Genomic DNA, 22,824 nt, shown 5'->3' with positions numbered 1-22,824 from the left:
AAAAATTGTGAGATGAATATATATATATATAAAAAAACAGTTTCATTTTCACCCACCACCATATCCATAAAATCTGCAATTGTGGTATCTTTGAGGAATTGGCTTTTATCTTATTTCTTCATGAAATAACGCAAATAAAGAAGTTTATGAGTTGTTACAAATGTCTGTTTTCCTACTGTAACCTGCACAGTTGCACAAAGTAATCCTGGCTCTGGTTGACTTCGTGGTTTTTCCAACATAATATGTTCTAAAAATAAAAAAGGCAAAACTGACAACTAGCACCTTATTAAATATTATTATTTACAGTTTCATGATTACTTTTCGGGATCAAATAAATAAATCTTAGCTTTTAGGGAAGTTGGTGGCCAAACCATATAATTAAAAGACATTTTAGAGAAAATGAATGCCACAACAACGACTGACAATTGAAATGAATGCTAGATGCAGCCCTACACAGCAGCACGTGTAATCAGGTAACTTGGGACTTTTGTAACATTGAATAACTGAAACCATAATATGAACCTCGAGCTGAACTTTTGTTTTCGCTTTGCTGCATCATGTCACTGTGGAGGATTTACGGGTTTATGCCTCAGATGAGTGTCTGCACCAACCAACAGGCAAACAGGGAAACACCTGCAGCGGTGTGGTCTCCTCCCTCCTCCGCCCCCGGTGTTAACCAGCTTCCTTTTCAAAGAGGTTCGATGCCGGTTCCCACAGGACAACGAGCCCCTCATGCCGTGTGTCCCGGTAACACGTGTGGCTTCCAATGTCTTGATCCACCTCTGTAAACAGAAACCCGAGCAGGACCACGACACCTCCAGCCCCCAGCGGGAGGATGAGAGGGCGCAGAGGCACAACACCCAAAAGGAGGCGAAATACTAACTTAACAAGCGACTTCCTCAAAAGGTGAACCCAGGGGGCAGTGTGCGAAGGGCCGGGGTGCATTCACATGAAAGTTCACACACGAAGGAATGGCTGGAAACAGAGGAGAAGAGCCTCAACTCACCCGCTTCAGTGCAGCGACGTCGGTGGATCTGATACGAGCCTCTTTCAGGAAGGAGAGCGACACACAGGGCAACAGACGGAACCAACGCTGCTCGGCCAGGGGGGTGTGTGTCTATCAAACACAGCCATTACAAGGTGCCTGCGCTTTGGGTATGGATATACCATGTCTGAAATATGAGTTAAGATTTATTTCTCTTATGATTTTTTTTGTGAATTGGTGAGTAAATATAAATCTTAACGAAAACAAAGCCACGTCTCACTCCCCGTTCTCACGATGGAGTGGATCAGACTTCCCCAGTTAGCATAGCATGGTTAGCCACCTCGGTTTCAACGAGCTAGCGTGTTCAAATAAACGAGACAGGAACCGTAACGTGACCCGTAAGAGAAAAAACACTAAAGACCAGAGCAGGAGCTGCCGCTGAAATAAACTGTCACCGGCCACGGGGAAGGTTTTCACGAGCAGGACGAGAGAGAAGCTGCAGCAGCTGCCGTGTCCATCTTTCACCAGCAGGTGTCAGGCTGGTCCGCAGGGTGTCCACAACAGGTGAGTTTCCTGACAGGTCGATGCACGTGTTTATCTGCTGTGGACGGAATATAGAGATCAACACAGAGCTGAATGTACTGAGTCCTTATCTGCTCTAAACACATCCAAGTAAAAGGAGCAGCCTCAGTAGGAGGTATTTGACATTTATATACAAAGGTTTTCGATATGTTTTTACAAAAGTTATCAGTATTTCTACGTATGTCCCCAATATTTCTACAAATTTCTCTCGATATTTTTACGAAGGTTTTGAATTTTGATCAATGGTCTTCAATACTTTTTTTTTTTTAAATGTCCTCAATATTTTTTTCTACAATTGTCAATTGTCTTTTTTTTTTATACAAATGTGTCCAATGTCTGTTTACATATGTATAATATATTTGTATGCAAAGCTTTTCAGTATAGTTCAAAGGACTTCAATCATTTCTACAGATGTCTGAAATATTTTTACAAAGATATTCAACATTATTTCCACATACATCTACAGTAAGACAAAGGTCTTAAAAAGTTACAAACAACGCTTATAAGAATGACAACAACGTTTACACAAAAACTTGGTGTTTTGTAAGTTTATTGTACAAAGCTTCATTTTCAATCAAGCATCTTTTTGCTTTTGCATCATACTGTATATTTTACATTTCACAAGTTGTGAATCTAATCATGATAAAATACTATTGTTAAAATATGAAAATATAGATTTTACCCTACTCAAAGTGATATGGCAAAATTGTCATCCTTTTTCATGTGCAATTACTTGTACTTAGGCTATGCCACAAATGGAGAGGCAATACTCACAACTTTATTTACAGTATTCTGTATATACATATATACATATCAGTGACAGCATTATGTTTTTGATATGGACACACATCATCTTGTCCTGATGAGAACATACAGTCCTACAGGTTGTATTTAATGTTAACAACAAAGCATTTCATTCAAACACATTAACTTGCACTGGCCTGCACTGGCCTCAGCGGGTGTTTGCCATCTTCTTGTTGTGGAATGCTAAAGGACTCCTCCTCCTCTCCAAAGGGGAGGTGACTGTCTGATTCGGTTAGGTGTGTGGGCATGACGGACGGTGTCCCGCAAGACCCGTTCCCAATGTGGAAAGTGATGTTGACGTTGAATTGGGGATTGGCGCTCAGGGGGCTGATGATCTGGGGGCTGGTAGGCTGAGAGGAGGACTCTGAGGGCACACTGGGCTGAGGTGTGACAGGCTCTGTGTTGGAAATTAAAGTCAGGGGCTTTGACACAGCAGGATATGAATTGTTTAAAGCTAACGTAGACTGCAAAGGGCCGATGGAGTCGTAGCTGCCACCGCCGTCTGTTCCGGTTAAGGTGTCGGTGCAGTTGCTGGACTGACTGTAGTCACTGCAGGCTCCCGCTTTGTCAAGTAGAGACTGTTGTTCTGGACACGTAACTGTGAAACACATCAGCTGCGTTTCCTCCAAATCACTCTGAGTGATCTCCTGTAGAAAAAGATTGTGACATTTATTATTTTAGTATAAGTTACGGCCACTGCTACAGTCAATGGCCCCTTTATTAGTGACATATGTACAGTCTAATGCAACCTATTGCAGCTGTTCTACCACAAAGTCCACTCTTATCCCTATAATGTTCAGTTCTCTTGACCCTGTCACAGAGGTGTTGATTCATTTAAAGTTTTATCACTGAGGTCATAGGTCATTGTGACAGTGCTTAATTATATTCAGATGTATTTCGAAGATTCACCCCCTTCATATAGGAGACCGCATTAACTTCACAGTTTATATAATGTGTTCTAATACACAAGCACCTTTAACTACAACCTCAGAAATAATGTTATTGAAATTCCACATATAATAATAATAATAAATGGTAATAATGACAATAATACACTTTAATGTATAGCACTTTTCTTAATCATGTCACATAATAGAGCAATAAAATAGATATAATTATGTAAATAGATATATAAATAAAATGTGTCTGTGTAAATAAGTGCCAAATGTCATTAAAAAGATTTCATAAAGAGGAAAGTTCTCAAAGTGTCAACAAAAACAGAGTTTTCGTGTGAGTGCAGAGCTTTTGTAATGAGATTCATATTTTCATTCTCACAGAAGAAAAGCAGTAGATGACTCACTTTATCTCTCTCACAGTTGCCATTGGCATCTACTTTCGGGTGAAATTTTTCAGCATCTGGGAAAAAAAAGCAGAGTGAACATGCAGTTAACAATGAAAATTGATGTGAAAATGTTCAACAATATGTCATGATAAAGATGTGGCCAAATAATGGTCATTATTATCCTGTATTTCAAGTTGATACAGAAGATAAATATAATCTAGATACAATCATCTTTTTCCAAAAGAACTAGAGAATAATTAATATCCCCTTTTTGCTGCAGGATATAGTTACCTTTGCACCTGACTGCTTTACAAAGGAATACCAGAATAATTATAATGAAAAGCAAAAGGATTCCAATGACTCCGGAAACGATGGCAGCTAACACAGAGGTGAACATGGACAAAACAAGGCAGAGAGAGAGAGAGAGAGAAATATTTAATACTAATTAGACCTCACAGTTTTCGCATAACGACTGCTTAGATACAGCAAATCAATTGTCATACCCAGTGAAATTCCAGGTGGTCTGTATGGTGGTAGGCTAGTCGTTGAATGGTTGAATACTTCATTTGAAACAGTTGCACTGACGGACAGTGTGGCGTCTGAGATCGCCAAGACTGTGCTCCTTATTGTACCTGCAGTCGAAAACAAAGTGCCAGGCTGATACCCTTTGGTTGTGTCTTGAAGCAAGTTGGAATGAACAACCCCTTCTTCACACAGGGTGTCGGACACAGTGTTGCCTTGTGTAACAACAGCCTTCCCCTGACAGCTGTAAGAAAAACAAAGCACTAGGTCAAAGGTTTGAGTTTCTAAAGGGCTGAGAACAGTGTGTGTCCTTCCTTCACTCACTCGGTGTGAGGCCGACAGGGGTCCGTGAAGGATCTGGTGTCGGAGAACGTCCCAGTAGGACACCGTTTACAACTCACATCTGAGTACGCCGTCCCTGACAACAACATGCATCATCACACTTTACATCTTATTTTATGCATCACATTAATTAGGTCTGAGTACATTGATACATATAGAGCTTAGATACAGACGTGTTAGCCACCACTAGTTCAGGCAGTCAACTCGGGCTCTAATCATGTGACATGCCACACTCTGCACAACTCCACACTCTATTATAAACACCCTCCCAATTTGGCATTCTATTTAAGCTGCAAAGATTTCCCATCTCTCCCTCTGCTTGTTAATATGTCCGTTGCCCTGCGTCTGTCTCTTATTGCCGATCGATTCTGCCCCTCCACCACCCAGCATTCACCTGTAGGCTCTTTATTCCCATTATATCTGTGTAATCATATCTGGGGAAGAGACTAGACACCAAACTCCAACTATGTTCTGCTGCTGCGACAAACATTTCAAATGTGAGTTCACTGACTAAACCAGTGACAAAAAATATTTGATAACAACATGCTGTCTTTAGAATCACCGGTAGATTGGTGAGCAAGAGTACATTTTCTTCAAGCTGTAACTGTGCTGTGCATTATACATTTTCCATAAAATAGTTAATATCAAAATGTTTTTCTTGAAACGTAAATATATAAGAATTACATGTAAGTTAAACAAACCGATATTTGAAGTGATCGAAAAGTAGCGGGCGCTCTACCTGGCACGGACACTCCAAAACCAGCTATACATGGACTGTACTTCAGACATTCTGCACAGTAAGGGTCATCAAATTCCACGTTGCAGTACATCCCAGGCTTGCACACACAGCCGGCCCGTGTGGTTGAGGAGCAGTTTTGGACATATTGCAGACCTTTATCTGGTGATATAGAAAAACATATACGACAGTAAATGTGTTAGAAAGTTGTACAAAAAAAGTAGGAGAAGAAATAATTATAAACTTCTAAATAAAATCATTATTATTTGTGACATGGAGAGTTGAAGTGCAGCGACTAACCTGATCTGCATATGCGACAGGGTAAGCAGTTTTGTGCGTAGTTCCATTTCTCCATGTACTGGTTTGGGTCACACTGTTTACACACACTCTCAGTGGTGTCAGAGCATTCCTGAGACAGTCGCTGTCCTGTTATAATATATACAACAATGAATCCATATTAATACACATCAGTCACCGATTTTCTTTTTACCCACCTTACAACAGCACATTGACATTGTAGGTCCACAAATCCATGAACGCACTCAAATATAAAGATGCCCTCTATGACCTCTAAGCCCAAGCTTTTACCAACAAGGTTTCGATACCTGTCTAAGATGAGTGTTTTTTTCCAGACAGGACACTTTGATATGAGTATCTGTACCTTTTCTATATTATTTTATTTTACTTTATTTTTAAATGAAACTTTAAAAGTTGCTCTCCTTGCTGTGTTCACAGGACAACACTTACCAGGGGGGCATTTCTTGCAGCATCGATTATTAACCAGGTACTCTGTTGTCTTGTTGCGACACCTTCCATCTGAGTCCGGTCCATAGGGCTGAAAGCACAGCGACAGAAACTGAGATGATTTTAGCTTATGCTAGTCAGGAAGAACACTAAACTCCTTTTCTCATAAGTTCCAGCTTGGAGGCCTGTTCAAATAAGGTAAACTGGGTAATTCTAAAATACAGATATCTATACAATGTCGTGTCTGTATATATGTATATATTCATTGTACCTGTCCACCCACACCTGCACCCACATATTCCCTTCTGGTAACACCCCCGGCCTGAGCTGCAGACGTGGTCAAACAGGCAGCCATTGTTCTGAGTCTGTGGGAGGGAAATTTCTCTTCTACATAATCTCCCCTCACTGTAGGGGCCCACTAAAGTGTTTTGGCAATAGGCACACGTACATCCTTATTGTAACAACCAAAACCTCACTTGTTCTCTTTTAACAGAACATCCCATATACAGTAACCACAGCATTGTTGTGCAGAAAAGGTTCAGGGCTCAGTAGCTGTTCACACATACCTGTCCTGTGCATGCTCTAAAGCGTTCTCACCACATAATACCCTCCTATGACAGGCAATAGTAAGATTATGCTGACAGCAGCAGAGTATTTCTCGTATAACAGGAAACGGAGGAAGCAACCTCGAAGCCCTCAGATCCGAGCGCATAGACGTCTTCTTTGGTGTGACGCTACATAGCACAGGCAGCAAAGGTAAAGATAAACCCGAGGGAAGCCTCAAGTTATTAATTACAGACGGTAAAGAACATTCTGTTATTTCCTCTTTCTCAACCAGTAGGTGCCAGGTCAAGTGCACAGCGATAGTGAAAGACGATAGAGAGAATTGCTACATCATTCCATAACTAGCTGTCTACTGTAACAATGACACCAAAACAAAATATATAAGCTGTTTAACCACATTAATTATGTGTGACACCGCCACAGTATGACTCTAATTCTGTATAACACAGGCACACTCACTGATAATGATACTGAAGAGGAATGTAAGGAATGTCAGGAGTAAATTCTTCTTTCCTTTTTGTCTTTAGGACAGGTGACACAGGTGCATTTTATAATAACATGTTACAATTTACAAGTAAGGCAAACATAATTTGCCACTGTTCTAATTCTAATGTTGAAAGTGCCTGCTACTTCACATTCCTTAGGATTCATTCAAGTGAAACTTGAACACTTCCCAAAACCCTAAATAAACACCACAAATGCACAACGGACTGAGAGACAGACACAAAGCCTACCGTGGTGGTTCGGACAAACAGCAGAACCAGTAGTGCAAGTATTTCCTTCATTGCTGCTTTAAAGCAAATTAAAGACCGGAGAGGACACAGCGACCAGGGTGTGTGTTGCACTGATAATTTTTTCAAGGCGGGCCGACAGTCTGTGAAAACAGCTAGAGCAATTTCCTCGACCTGAGTCAAGTATTTATAGGAAGGAAATGAGCAGGCAGGCGCTACCTCTTACTCACTGATCTGATGTGAAAACCCATTATGAGGTTAGAGAGACTTTAGATGAGGTTAGTAACTGATGCTGTATACTTGATATCTACTGCATAATCACAATACTGTGAATTTCTAACCGACTTGTATCTAAGGGGATTTAACATGTCTTTTTGAAGTAATAGAAAAAAGCTCCCTGTCAGAAAGAAAAGAGATGTCCACAAAGTACTATAAATTTATTTTAAACATACATAATACGTGATCCCTATAATAGGACACATCTCAAATCAAAACTGGTGAAGCTTTTTCACAGTGAATGTTTTTAAATGCCATTACAGAAAAAAGCACATTTGAATTTAATAACATTACCAATGGCTCAGTTCCATGAAGTGTCCTCCAACTAAACCAGAACCAAATACAAAAGTCGGGTCCTGGGATTTTGTTGAGTTACTTCTGTTGCGAAACCAGCAGTAGCCAAAAATACTGCTCCCACCATGGTCAATTCATATCTCCTTCATTCATTATTATAGCGTAAGGTATTTGCTGTATAATAATAAGTATACAAGTGAAAATGTGTTTATCCTCCATGCTCTTTCTCTCATTCAATTGTGTGAATAGGTGGACAATGTTCAGGGCTCACTTCTTGGCTATGAAATAAACTCAGCAGCAGAGGAAACAGGAAGTGGACTCAGTTATAGTTTCTCTTCTTGTTTATACCCAGACAAGTCCAGATACAGTGAAGTCCCTCAGAGCCCAGTTGTGTGTCAACTGTTCATCTAAATTAGTTTTGTAGATTTTGAATTATGAGGACATGAGCCCTTTCTACTCTATTAAGATTTTAAAGTACTCCTTCTTAATTTTAGGAGTACTTAGGAGAAAACGCTCATGCCTAAGGTGTAAAATGTGGTAGGATAGTGGAGCTGTTCTGATCAAAAGAATAATTTCAACCAGATACCCTGTGTGACTGCCTGGCAATACTGACGTGCTACTGAGAAAGCCACAGAAGTCCACTTCGCCCCCACAACTACTTTATTTTTGTTAAAAACTTTCCCCTTATAAATACGCCACAGTACAATCGCTCATGTTGTGCCCTGTTTAATGCCCATGCATCTCATTTTTTTGTTCCTGTACAAGATGCTGACATTTCATTTTAAAGTTTCCCCTCCCACGTCCTCAATCTCTGCTACTCCAGTCGAGCAGCAGCTGCCCCTTGCTCTTGTACATCTAGGACATAGTAAGCTTGTGAAATGGGGGATAGAGAGAGAGAGAGAGAGAGAGAGAGGACATGCATAAGTGGCCGTGGGTCGGAATTGAACCCAGGTCTCTGCAGGTTGAGGTGGCAGCTCTACCAGGTCAGCTGCACGCAGCACCTAACTTTATTTACCTAACTTTGACTTTATTGCACTCATAATTTTTCTTGATTTTATTTTAACACACCCTGATACATTTTCTTCAAATCCATCGGCCTCCATGACACAAAATGGAACATTTACAGTGTTGGCGGGGATGGCTAAAGTAATTGACATGAAGTTTATGTGGGTGTGATTTCCTGTGAAATACAACACATGTATAGTACCTACTGCCTTTGCTTCTACGTTCTTTATGGTATCACAGTGAGGAAGTGTCAAAGGAAGTTAAAAAATAAATTGCGTGTGAACCTGTTAGCCTACGTGTACAGCTGGAAAGGGAAACAAACAGACGTCTCCAAGCAACAGACATGAGTCAAAACAACTTCCTCTGTATTGTGAGATTTACCGAGGAAACTCATATTGAACTTTTAGGAATAATATGGTAAACAATTTTCTTTAAACTGTGGCGTAACACCTCTGGCCTCACATCCTTGAGGCCCACAGTCACATGTAGAGCTTAATCTGTTCCAAAAAATCTAATGTGAGGAAACACATTCCCTAGAGACGTAACAGAAAGGCATTATCGAAATGATCTGTTTACAAAAATGACGAACAGATCACAGATTGTATATAGAAGATAGGCTCATGTCCGTAATAGCTAATTAATGCCAAACGTTGGTGTTATCAGAACAACTGAAAATGATGGGGACCATCAAAATGTATTTGACATGAATTTTGGCGTTTTAGTTTGGTCCATGTACCATTCACTAACATAGAGAGTCTTATCATCTAATACCACAGCCAACCACCTGGCATCAGAATGATTCGGCTTCATTTTTGGGGAGCTGTCATGTTGTCCATCATTATCCATGGGAAATCATCTTGGATGGTGTCTAATGGCTCGCAGTATAAACAATGATCACTTAAAACAGTTTCATTCGTCAGCACCCTGGGTACGATGTGCTTCCCATTTTATTCCTGGGAGAGAAGTGTTGGAAGTTGTGACGTGCCAACTTTGACACATTTGATATCTGGTCAGAGATCTGGTTCACAGGCCCAGAGAGATTCTGAAAAAAAATATAACCATCATCAGAGAACTTTGCCAATTTCTATGTTGACTTTGAGATAATGTGGTTAGCCAGCAGTGTCTCACCTCAAGTTCATTGTTCTTCTTATTCAAACTGCTCCGCAGGTCGAGGCTGCTGGGTGGTGGCAGGGTGCTCTGGCCTGTGTGGGACCAGCCTGAGAGACAGTGCTGGAAAAGATTGAAAAGGTCCAATGAAATGAACTAGAACAACAGCTACAGAACTAGTCATGATCAACCCCTCCCATTTTTGTCCCTGAGTTATGACATTGAGGGCACACTTAAGTAGTTGACAATTAAAAATCATCACGTAATGGATTTTCAAATTAAAACTCTTACTCACCGAAGGTAACCCCAAACTATCAGAAGAGTCAAAGCTACATCGCCGGTGGGCTTTGTACTTGTATGCTGGCAGGAGAGTGGAGCGAGGGATGCTGACCCTTTAAAATAAAAGAGTAAGTGTATTTTAAACTTAGTTATACTTTTGATTGGCTTTAAAACTGTATGCAACCTCTGACAGCACGGTATGTGATACCTGATAAGAGCTGGTTCAGCAGTAGTGTGCGGGTGGGAGGACTTGTGCTTTTTGCAGACAGGACAGCACTCCTGATGGTGAAGCGGGACAGGGAACAGTCTACTGTTAATCCTGTAAGAGAATGTACCTAGAGAAGAGGTAAGCAGGTGAAGACAAGAGTTACTTCAAGTGTCGTGAAAATAACAGTTAGAAAACTGAGAATCGTGGTAGTATTCAAATAAGAGTCTCTTCTTACACTGATGAGTGTCTGTGTTGGCTTCGGTGTCCTCCCTGTCTGTTAGCAGCGTCAGCCCTGAATGGTTCTCCACAGATAATCTAGGAAGAGAGCTGATTAATAGTGATTTAATAAAGGTCACCTTGACACAATTAAACAGTCACAAGTGCAGTGAAAAGGGAAGCACTCACTCTGCTTGTGGGCTGTGGACACACTCATCCCTGTGGAGCGATCGGAAATTGCGGAGATCGTTGAAGAATTCATCAGAGCGCTCCACAAACGTGTCCTCAGCATCAAGGACTCCTTAGAGGAAAAAAGTTAAATCAAACATTGGACTATGCATAGAGTATTGTTTGAAAGAGATGTACAGAGAGAGACCAATGAGGAGTACCTGCTATCCAGTCATATCCAAGCAAGGGCTGCAAATGATGCCTGTCAGACACAGGGGTCTCTACACATTCGTCAAATTCGACTGGGCCCAGCTCCTCACTCTAGAAAAACGAATATTGAAGAGAATCAGCTGTTAACCGAATAATTCCCTGTACTGGAAAACTTAAAATCAATCTACACAAAACTGATGTTCAGGGGGTTGGTCCTGTTGTTACATCTGTGCATCTTAATTTAAGTTTACTATGGAGAAGTGTTTACAATGGTGGTTCCTGAAGTCTAAAATGAATCTTGTATTTCCTCATTGGTTAAATACAGCCCTGAAACAGTGCTCTGATAAATGTATGCTGAACATTTTGTGCTTACATCTTCTTTGTAGTTCTTCACTAAACAGGCCTTGGTCATGTGTGATGTTGTGTCCTGCAGCCTGTCCTGGATTTGAAGATGTCTTTCACTGTCATCGAGAATGTCTGACGAGTCCGCACATTCTGAGGAACAGATGAATCCATTAATGATTCAAGAATTTATATTCATCACTTGCACAGCTCACGATGTGGATGTGCAGATGTAGAGTCACAAAAGAAAAACAACGGAACAACATGAACAATTAAAGTGAAAAGAAAAAAAATAACTACGGTGACATTGCTTAGGTTATTGCGTTCCATATATTTGACATGACTATTAATATTCAATGTCACGTGACCCACTGGCTCCAAAAAATGCTGACACATGTTTTTATTCAGTGCTTCTCATATCTTCTGATATCTATCTTATAACTATTTTTTTCATTGGATTTTAGTGCTTCTCATATTTTGTTTTGATTAGTATTCAAAAAGTCGTATTTCTTCACAAGGTTCTGTGTCATTTGACCCATTGACTCCAAATCAACGCCGAATCGTTTTATGACACTACATAAATAGGACACACCTCCTTTTACTAGAATTCTGTTCTCTTCTGTTATTTTATGTGAAGATCAATATTTTTTTCAAACTATATCTTTACCTGCTGATTGGGGTGCATGCCAAAAGTTTGAATAATACTGTAACGCAATATGAGGACTTGTGGACGACAATGCAAGTCTCATCGGGCAGCTAACTCTGCTCGTATCAGACCTCAGACCTGTTTTATGCACTGAGCCTCATCGTGAACTGTTTAATTACCCGCAAATCTCACGGCGGGTCTGGTGATGGCGGGTCTGGTCGGACCTCGGCCTCCATCGGTCCCAGGCACCGTCTCCCCGGGCTGTCTCCTCTCCTCCGTCTCGTCCTCTCGGTCCCTCTTCCGGCTGCAGCCGCTCACACGCTCCAGCTTCTCCCTCTGCTGCTTCAGCCGCTTCAGTAGATCTTTGTTGCGCTCTCGTAGAAAGTCCGCTGGTTCAGTGGAAGACATTTTCACACGTCAAACCACGTTTTAATCCCGCTGATCCAGCTGCAGGTGAAACGAACAGCTGAGGTTTCGAATTGAACCATGGACGCCAAAACAACGCGTTGACAACAATGATCTGATTGGCTGCGGGTGTTCTACGCTGCTTCCGGTGTAACCGACCGAGGTTTTTCTTAAAGGGACAGACACACATTTTACATACAGGACATAGTGTTGAACAACAGAGGGCGCGATCTGTCAGCAAGAGCTACTGGAGAGCCAGTTAACACAGGTCATACAGATTATCTTTACCATAGAGATGGATGGAGAAGAGATTGATTCTTATCTTAATGAAATTATAACATAAAATTTGAATCAGCATCTTTATCAAACATAACTTACGAGAGGATGCGCTTAATATAAACTAAAATGTAGGTCTTAAAACAAAAATGCACAAAAGCCAGTATGGGGTGTTGTAGACCTGTTACAATTAATGAACTACTGGTTGTAGGTGAGTGGTGCAAATCTCTATCAAGTCAAGTGTAGAAAAGATGTGAAGTGTTACAGCTTGGAGCCCTAGGATAGCTGCCACCTTTGCCAGGTTTCTGATCCAGTTTTGATTACAAAAACCCCAAACACAGCCAGAGTCATACAGAACTATGAGTCACTGTCAGTTCACTATCAGTTCAATATCAGTGACAAGAAGAACGATGTGTCCCCATAGATTCCTGGTCTGATCATAGAGTCAGACACTGATGCTTCCAAAGTCCACAGAAGACCTGTCTGAAGTTCTCCCAAATGAATAAGAAAGTATAAAAGATAAAAGTGCAAATATACTTCAATGTTATCAATGATTTCTTAATACAGTCTCAAATGTAGCATCTGATCAGCCATGGAGTGGATTTGTGTAAATTGTTAAATACTCAAGCACAATAATCAAAAGCTTCAAAGTTGTTCTTATTTACAGAACTTTATAGAATCTTAGAATGTACCCAGTTACATTCCACTACTGACTAACAACCTCCACTATTAAAAATACTGGTGTGCTTTAAGTCAGATGTTTTATTTTGTCAGGTCAAATTGAAGTATATTTTATCAACTAGAACTCAAGTAGATAAAACTAAGACCACCATTGAAGATCAAAAGGAAGCCTTTGAGAACTGAGTTGAGCCAAAACAGCACCACAACAGCTCTCCACATGAAACCATATTAGGTAGAAAGAAAGTGTAAATGTCAGGGCAGGCAGTTCAAATGGGTAACTCCTACGAGACAGCTGCAAGAGGTGCCAGGACAAAACAATAAAACATTGGGGAACATGAGAGTCCAGAAGGTTTTTTATCAACAAATCTTTATCCCTTATATTTACCACCCAGAATCATACATTTCATAATAATAGCCGGTTTAAATGGAAGCCAAAATATAAATGAGTTGTTTTGCTTATAATGAACACCACTTGAAATTACATTTACATCTTAAATCTGTTGCCCCAGTGCATGCTGGGTCGCTTCCAAACACACTTACCTCATGTAACAACCTCATGTCAACCAGACCATTCATGGTCCAGTCAAATGGTCCATCAATCAAGCTCATTTCAAACAGGATGAACAAAACAATCTTCCAACTGCTTTCAATAGAACCAAATTGATTGGATAAGAATATACCAGATTATGTTAGACTGAGTCCATGTATGACTGCAACACACCTCGATGGCCACATTCTTACTCACTCATGTCCACTCAATGCAAGATTGGATTTCCGTTTTTTAAGATGCATGTATTGATGCTTGTATGAATATGAACACTTCACATCACACGAATCTACGCACACAACCTCCTTCTGTAATGATGATCTGATAATACCCATCGGCAATGGCACAAACACATTGAATTCTAAATGTGATATCCCATTAGGACTTGAGATAGGTTGAGGAGCTTGTAATGCATATTACCAAATCTCCACTATCTGAACGTGTTCCTGCTGTAAGGTAATTGTAGGCTATTTAATCAGCATGCATGTATGAGATAATCATAATTTTCTCTATATTGACCGATGGTTTGTTGACTTTCTTCTTCAAGGACAACATGTGCCTGCAAAATTGTCGACAGTAGTATGCATTCAACCTCTGCTAGAAGGCTTGATTACATTAGTGTATTTACATTAAACCTGTCCATCCATGATGGCACTAATGGCAGTGTTGCAGGTGGTGCAGGGTCACAGGCATAATCTTATGCCTGATCCCCGTGGTGCGGGTGGTGTGGAGCTGCGTGGGTGAGCTGCTGCTCAGTATTCCTGTCACGGCTCGTTTGCACTGAGAGCTGTCCAGGCCAGTCCAGTATGATTAGTTGACCACAGTAGTGTGGAGTTGCACCCCATTATCATTTAACGGGGCCAGTCATGAAGTCATATACTCCTCCCTGTCTCTCTAATCACACCCCTACTGTTGGGCTCAAAGCAATTACTGCCTGCCGCCTGAGCGCTTCATTGTTCATTAGGCACAGATAACCAACAACAAAAATATGACCTAAGAAGTATATTGTTGATGTTATTACCATAAAGAAAATAATAAAGTACGTAAAGAAAAATAGAGGAAAACGAATCAATCAACTCTGAGAAATTTGGGCCAGTTGGACATTATTGAATGTTTTTGATGTTCCTTGATAAAGATATATCTTGAATCTTTGTGTCCTGCCCTGTGTTTACTTCTGTGTGATGCCTGTCCTGTGAAGGTCTGATATTGTACAAAACTACCACATAACAACCAAAAAACATTTGCCTATTGATTGACTCTCTATTGCCTAGCTGCTTTATTTGTTGTGTTGTCTAATTACACAAGGTTCTGACTGACTGTCAATGACTCTCTACTTTGTATTCATGTATAAGTCCATCTATCGGAGTCCAACAAAATGGCTAGAATACATTAAAAGACACTATTATAATTATAATATATCCAAACTTCATGATTTATACATCATAATTTCTTGTTATATTGTTTTTTGTTGTCTTGATAACTTTTTTAGTCTGATGGAGGATCTCATGTAACTTCACTACATTAACCTGCCTTGGTCTGCATTGGTGTCTGCCTATAAACCCAACAGATGTGTTACTTGAGTATGAACTGTATGATTTGCGTTATACCCTAATTAATGTATGTACTAAGTAAGTGTAAGAAAGAGAAGAAGGAGGTGGTACTGGGAGGCTGCTGTGAGGATGGCTCACAGTAAAATGTCCAAAAAAACGTAGTTAAAGAGTTATTTGACAAACTAAAGGACTTTATAAATAGTCCTGATAACCAGCCAGTGCCCCAGCTGACTATAGCCACCAGCCAGTGTGTGAGTTGCTTACCAGTTAGCATGCCTTTGGCCTTCTAGCCTCCAGCCAACCCCCCAGTTAGCTATCCTCCAGCCATGCTAGCCCCCAGCCAGAATCCCTATCATTCCCATACTATGAGCACTCTCATTTTCAGGGAACTCTCCTTTCTTTTACTCTGAGGTATCTCCGGGTCAAAAACCAATAGAGGATATAGTGGTCTTGAAAATTCTTAAAGCTTCCCAGTACCCTAGAGCCTTCATCTTATCAGAGTCCCACAGCCTTCAGTCATCCTGTCTGCCCCTGCATCAGAGCTTCTGACTGAAACTCTGTTTGATCCTGCATTAAGGATCCCAGCATACATTTAAATTTCTGCTGAGATGTTCTGGCTAGGGTTAGCGCAAACCTATGCTCAGTAAACACCTGCCATGGTTTCCAGTCACCTGCAATCTTCAGTTTGCCTACTAAAGCACCTGTAAACCCGTCTCCTCCAATTAACATATCTTCACTGACTTGGTATGATTGTCTGTTTCCAGTTTCTTGTAATCCTTAAATCATGACAGAGATACCTTCTTACCTTGTGACATGGTGCATCATCATGGAGGACGTACCCATCACAAGATGGTAAATTACAGCTTCAAAGGGATGCACATGGTGAGCAACAATACTGAAAGGCTCAACACTTGATTGTGGCATTCAAGCCATGTTTGATTGGAATAGGGACTGAGACTGTGCCAAAAAAACATTCCCCACACCATTAATCCACCAACACTATGCTGGACTGTTGACACAAGGATGGTTGGGTCCATGGAATCATACTGTTGATGCCAAATACTGACCCAAAAATCATTGTGTCTTAGCAGAAATGTAGATGCATTAGACCAGGCTTTGGTGACCTTGTGTCCACTGACCCTCAGATGTCTGTTCCTGTATGACAGGAGTGGGAAATTACATTCATGCAGAGCCATTGGTATTTCTTAACCCATTGCAGACATTATCGGTCAAGATCCCTCTAATGAAATGTTGCTTTAGAGGAAAAACACTGTATCATTTATGTGGTATAAAGATCCCCCAGGCAGTACAAACTGCACTGTGTGTATGTGTGAAGGGCTTGAAAAGAAAACCTTGTGTCACAACATGGTCCACTGCTGGCAGGTATGTGTTTTTTCAATTTAATCTGAAATGTCTCTTGACTCCTCTGTTGCAGAGTGGCCGTCATCACAGTGGGAGTAGGAGAAGGCAAAGGAAAAAGGAAATAGCCCGAAGACAAGGGACGCATCCACTGTGTGTGTGTGTGTGTGTGTGTGTGTGTGTGTGTGTGTGTGTGTGTGTGTGTGTGTGTGTGTGTGTGTGTGTGTGTGTGTGTGTGTGTGTGTGTGTGTGTGTGTGTGTGTGTGTGTGTGTGTGTGTGTGTGTGTGTGTGTGTTTCTGTATTTGTGTGCTTGTGTGTTCTATCAAAAACCTGGGACATCTGTCCTGTTGAACAGTTGCAATATCTCCTAACAAGCTTTTAATATATTTTCTGGAAGCAGGCATCTCCAAATAAATACTGCCTGGGGGAGATTTCGACAAAGCAGAGCAAGATGAGGCAACATCAGGGAGTAATGGACCAGCCGAAGAGTCTGATCGAGAGAGAAAGGGGCACTCTGACAGAGGAGGGTGACCGACGGGATTGGTGAGGGAAGTGGTTTTTGCTGATAGAGAAAGGGAAAGGGTCGATTGTCCCCACCGCTGCTGAGATAGTGGTGGATGCTATTAAGATAAGGAGGATTAGACCTGCCACAGTGCTGTTCCTGCTGCTCTAACCTGAGGGACGGAGAGTGAGGAGTAAAAGGCCTAGGTCAGGAGGCTTTATTGTCACTTCAGCTTTCAGCGACCAAAGAGAGAGTGAGTCAGTCATGTCGATTTGATGTGATCTTTCTAGGATTAGGCGCAACCCGAGTAGCATTTGTCACCACAAGCAACTCTTCCAAAATCAGGGAAACAAACTTAAGACTAAATTTGTTTTGGTTGAATCAGAGGTGGAATTAGTTCTCAGGCCTTGAAATTAAATAAGGCAATAGCACACGTGAAAATAAATGTAATCAGTGCAAGAAAAGGTTCTACATTCAAATAGTTACTATTGTTTCAGTTCAAACATGAAAAAAAACCTTACCCTAATTACCCTTGAGGGGATTTTTTTGATATTTGGTAATGTTCAGTGGTCAGATGTCACGCTGACCTCATATAAGTGTGGGAAAAAAACATAATGTAAACTGAAACCGAACGAGAACACAAGTCAATGTGATTCCCTTTGTTTTGCCCTTATTCTTCTTATTTTCAGATTATTTCAGTGCAATTATAATATGTTTGACTAAATCATTTATGAAAAAACTACATTTTGTTCTTGCTAGTGTCACTTTGATTCTGCAGGTAATAATCCCACATCTAAATCAGTGTAGGAAAATACCTTTAAAAAGCTGAAATCACAGCATCTTTTCTTTTTGATACTGTTGCAGCAGCACTGAGTTAATTGAGATGAGTAACATCACATGCACGTTGCACATGCACATTACACACATGTTCAGAAAAGAGGGAGGGACACTAATACACACATCCTATAAAGCACACCCTGCATAAGTAGATTACTATTTCTTTTTTAATGGCCTGTTTTTAACTTCTTTTCAACCAATTTATTTCCACATCAATTATGCTCTGCCACAGTTGGGTTTTACCAGGAGTACGAGTGAGGAGTTAGGACGTAAGAGAAAATGTCCACGAGGACCCAAGCAATCACTCTGTGGTCACATATATTTCAACATATTACACCTGGAAGCGGCGGTCTAATGGACACTGATTTACGAGACAGGGACAGAGACCGGGAGGTTTGCTCCGGGTCTGTTTCCTCTGAGTCGGTCGGGAGTGGGACCTCATTCTGGGGCTTTTATGTCACTGCTGTGCTTAATGGCCCGTGTGCCTTCTCTGAGGCCTGCTACACACATGCAGTAAATCAACAGAGGAGGAACATACCAGTTAATCACAGCCTTTGTTTCTGACTGAGAGAAGACAATACATCTAACTGAATGCCACCGAGTTGACAGAGAGAGCATCAGGACGACTAACGCTGTCATATCAGCGAGACCAACTTCCTCAGCAGCTGTGGCTGCGTCTGAAAAGAATCAGTTTTTTCATCCAACTCTCACCACTGTCAGCAAAGCACACTTATATAACTGAGACTAAAGTGTCGGGACAAATGTAAGCATCACCTCATCGTACAGTCACAGTTAAAAAGCTTGTCTTTTTAAATAAGCATGGTTGTAAACATTGCAATTAAAAAACTAAAATATTCCGGGCTGGTTTGGTTTACGCTGCCGGACGGCCTAATCCAACAATATTCAACACGGGACATAATTAACAGGCAGAGGAGAATGTAAAGCAGTGATTACTGCTATTGTCAAGCTGCAGGCGCTAAAATAGCTTCAGGCTTAGCTAAAAACAATATGAGAACGAATATTATGTGCTGAAAAACGAATATGTCTACAAACAAAAACATGCTGCTGATTTTTTAATCTAGGGTGACTGTTGCAAAAGAAAAACACTTTCTTATTTTCTCTACATTATGCAACCTGTGATTTAATATCACTTTTAGATACAAGACAATTCATTCAAAATATATAAACTGGCAACAGCCAACTCCCCTTTTTTTTTTTTTTTTATCTGAGAGTTTCCGAGCACATATTTCAGTTTTTGCCGCGGGCTTTTAGCAAAGTTTAACAGCCAGCTCCATCAAATACATACAGTGGCAGCCTTCTACAGTAGCCTAATTAAAAAGCTTTCAAGCTTGTTTTTCAGATCCACTAATCACTGAGACAGTTCGCTGGTTGTTTACGGCCTGTGTGAGCACAAGCATACACCGCCTAACAGCAAATGAATCTCCAATAATCTAATTTGAGGTCCCCTATTTAAACGTAATTAGACTCGGCGTGTGGTCCGCACTCAAATCAAATATGTACGGTGCATATCTAGACTGAAAACTGCAGCAATGTAAAGGGTCGAAGTTAGGTAATGATCATGAAAGAAATGGAGCGAGCGACACGTGAGCGGACGGTTCTGCAGCTCAGAGCCGAAAGCAGAGACGCAGCCGGTAAGAGTTAGAAGCTTTTGAATCCGTACCGTCATATATAAGAAAAGATAAAAAAGGGATCAAATAAAAGGCTGGGATAAAGCAACCCACCTTTTAAAAGCACTGATGTTCTTCTTGGAAAAGACGCTCAGATTATCCTATGTACATAGAGGCTAAAATAAAGTAGGTTTCCTCTCAGAATCATAAATTTACTTAACTACTTTAATGTCATGTGCTTTGTTATTCGTTGGTTTGCAGTGAACCGACGATCCCATGCATGTGGGATGACGTCATGGTTCAGGGGGACAGAACTGTAACACCGTTATGTCTGATTACATGTTGTCTCTTGGCCTTTGCTGCTTTCTTTCCCTGCAGTAATAACATGTACACCGTAAATCAGTATTTCAAGAAAGTGCTCATGTGACCAATAAGTCTTACCGTGTAAGATGAATAAGTCATGGTGAGTTTAGACGATGATGCTCATTAAAATTTTAAAATCTAATCCACAGGAGCTTTGACAGAATTTCTTTACTTATTGTGAGGCCTTTCCTTCTGGATATTTTTGGTTATGTTATGAAAAGTTTGTACATATGTACATATTATATTTATGCACATGTCCTTAAAAAAGTCTAATCAACTTCGGAATATAAAAATATCAAATTTAAGATTGAAGATCATTATTCTGTATATGTAACTGAAATCCATTCATTTCCATGGATGAATCGAATGGGAATTACTGGATGTAGGAAATGTTGGAAACACAGACAGCAAATCAGAATTGGACCTTTCTTACTAAAATAAAGTTTATATACGTATTTATTAACATTTTTTTTAATGTGGTTAGATTTGTAGGCAGAGTTAAATACTTGTTTGTCTTAATCTTGGTTTATGAAAAGATTGTTTATTTAAAAATTAAAGACAATTAATGAATTGGTTTTTTTCTCCTAAACACGTTTATTAAAAGCTTCTACTTCGATAACTCAACATTTTCCTCCTCCTTCTTCTTCTCTGAATGCATGTTTCGATTAAGATTTTGACTGAGATCAATCTGCGTAGAACTTGTTTACTCTCATCTTGTCTCGGGCAGCAGCACCACCTGAGCAACTGGGCGCCTATGAGCACCAGCCGGACACACTGTGGCCCCCACTCTATCTCTTTATTATCAGCTAATTAGTGTGGTTAATCAGGCTGATGATGAGCCAGGGCACCGTGCCATTTCAATCTGACACCAGGCCGGGGTTCAGACCCCCACCAGGCACACCACGGCCATCCGAGATCTCCCTGAAGACAAATCATCCTCGGCACCAGAGGACAGAGGGATGACAAGGGCAGCAGTGGTGAGTAATGGAGCAATGGTGTAAATCCACAAATCCAAAGATGATAAATCTACAGATAACTATAAGATCATGTTTCTGTGTCTTTGCAGTCTTTCCAGATCTTTCTGCCCTTTGGGCTCAGCAGCTGGGGACACTGAACACATCAGAAACTGATGCTCTCTGTCACGTATGACCCTTCAGATCCATACAGACACGTTTCCTAACCTGCCTCCCTCCTACAAAACACACACATCCCCAACAATTTCCCCTCCACAGTCATGTAATCGAAAACAATCCAGTGCTATCACCTCCCATCTGTCTCCTCTCTCTCGCTCTCTCTCTCTCTCTCTCTCTCTCTCTCTCTCTCTCTCTCTCCCTCTCTCTCCCTCCCTCCCTCCCTCTTGCTCCCCCTCTCCCTCTCTCTCCCTCTCCCGGCTGCCTCACTCAGTCCCTGAGCAGCGCTGAGCTGAGCAGGATAACGTCTCCTTCAGCCCGCAGCACAGACTCATTTCTCTACACACCAGCTCTGAGTGGATGCTCAGGAGGGGTGTTTGAGATATTAGCACGCTGTGGGGGGGAACGGCTCAGGGACATCTACCATCCACACAGAAAGGTAAGCCTCTGGATGTTTTAGATTGAGATTCCTGCTCAGGTGCCCCAAGTGAAGGTGTTTCAGAGGTGGGAGGGAAGTGGCGGATTGTCTCAGGGACAGATTTCAAACAGGGAATGCCCTCCATACAAACGTCCCCTTCAGATTTAAAGCTTTTGGGGGAAAAAAATTGTTGGAGATGTCATCATTATAGATGTGAGGGTGTTATGGTCAGTGGTGAATAACACTGAAGTGGAGTTAAGTGTGCAGCCTGTTGGCACAGCCTCACCTGGGATCCTCGTTTTGTTTGGGAAGTTTAGAGAAGAACAGAACCAGTCACTTTTATTACACTATAATCTTTCACTGTGGAGTTGAAATTACAAATAATCAGGCTGAGGAAACAACTAAGGAAATTTAACAATAGGTGTCGCTGGAGCCTTTTTCATTATTTCTCCTTTCACTCGTGCCACAGAGTTATTACCTACCTGTGTGTGTACCTGTGCAGAAATAAAAACCAGAATGGCCTGAGTTATCATTTTGTTCTGAAAAAATGTTATTTCTCTGCATAAAAGCAAATAATAAATATTTGAAAGTACGCTGCCCCTTTCCACTGGATTTTAAATTAAAAGAGCTTCATCACTTTTAAAGAATCTGCCAACAGCACTCTTGATCAATGCTTTTGAATTGTATGAACGATTGTGTTTTATACTTGCTTGTCAAAAAGCTGTCTGACTATGAAAGCCACAGAAACTCAGCTGCAGTCAGGTGGCCTCTGAGCGATGGAGCCTATAAACGCTGCTTATCAGGGCTTAGTGTTTGTGCTACACTGAACAAAACATTTCTGACTTAACCGCTGGATTCAAAGTGGACTGAAGACGGGCAGAGGATGCATTGTGCATCACGGCGGCTGTGAACGGCGCTGTGATCATTCGCCAAGTCTTTTGACTGACTTGAATGGAGTGATTTAAATTAGACTCTCAATCGGTCCCCCTCCAGCTCAGGGACGCTGGATGCAGAAGTGGAAGGGACACGTCGCTTCTGCTGAATCTAATCGTCACTGATCCTGTCGTCTTTTCCCGTGTTTCAA

General features: G+C 41.1%; 3 protein-coding genes and 1 long non-coding RNA gene across 6 annotated transcripts in view; 1 reads left to right on the top strand and 3 right to left on the bottom strand.

The window, feature by feature from the left end:
* Positions 1-1,082, bottom strand: part of trim62.1 (tripartite motif containing 62, tandem duplicate 1) — a 29,102-nt gene extending 28,020 nt beyond the window's left edge. Inside the window, exon 1 of one of the 2 annotated variants that reach the window (XM_053430055.1) lies at positions 1,007-1,082. The gene's annotated coding sequence lies outside the window, so the exon portion shown is untranslated. The other variant, XM_053430065.1, reaches the window with a different exon arrangement.
* Positions 1,083-2,100: 1,018 nt separating this feature from the next.
* Positions 2,101-7,507, bottom strand: tnfrsf1b (tumor necrosis factor receptor superfamily, member 1B). Its single transcript, XM_053430043.1, has 9 exons — positions 7,296-7,507; positions 6,001-6,088; positions 5,554-5,679; positions 5,257-5,415; positions 4,500-4,593; positions 4,157-4,419; positions 3,945-4,031; positions 3,672-3,727; positions 2,101-3,018 (listed from the first exon to the last, which is right to left on the bottom strand). The coding sequence occupies exons 1-9, from the start codon at positions 7,344-7,346 to the stop codon at positions 2,494-2,496; spliced, it is 1,449 nt and encodes a 482-aa protein (XP_053286018.1). The 5' UTR covers positions 7,347-7,507; the 3' UTR covers positions 2,101-2,493.
* Positions 6,475-21,425, top strand: LOC128447765 (uncharacterized). The gene is made up of 3 exons (XR_008339672.1): positions 6,475-6,753; positions 16,938-21,169; positions 21,259-21,425. It is a non-coding gene; the product is annotated as an uncharacterized LOC128447765 (long non-coding RNA).
* Positions 7,715-12,549, bottom strand: miip (migration and invasion inhibitory protein). 2 transcript variants are annotated; one of them, XM_053430076.1, is made up of 9 exons: positions 12,223-12,549; positions 11,429-11,550; positions 11,067-11,166; positions 10,867-10,978; positions 10,697-10,788; positions 10,462-10,588; positions 10,270-10,366; positions 9,996-10,097; positions 7,715-9,909 (listed from the first exon to the last, which is right to left on the bottom strand). In XM_053430076.1, the coding sequence occupies exons 1-9, from the start codon at positions 12,449-12,451 to the stop codon at positions 9,784-9,786; spliced, it is 1,107 nt and encodes a 368-aa protein (XP_053286051.1). In that variant the 5' UTR covers positions 12,452-12,549; the 3' UTR covers positions 7,715-9,783. The 2 variants fall into 2 exon arrangements, with proteins under 2 accessions (XP_053286051.1, XP_053286060.1); XM_053430085.1 differs by having other exon boundaries at positions 10,697-10,776.
* Positions 21,426-22,824: the final 1,399 nt, after the last annotated feature.

Source organism: Pleuronectes platessa, chromosome 2, assembly GCF_947347685.1.
Source record: "Pleuronectes platessa chromosome 2, fPlePla1.1, whole genome shotgun sequence".
Taxonomy (NCBI): domain Eukaryota; kingdom Metazoa; phylum Chordata; class Actinopteri; order Pleuronectiformes; family Pleuronectidae; genus Pleuronectes; species Pleuronectes platessa.
Note: the sequence above shows the minus strand (reverse complement) of the source record. Positions and strands in the feature narration are given on the sequence as shown.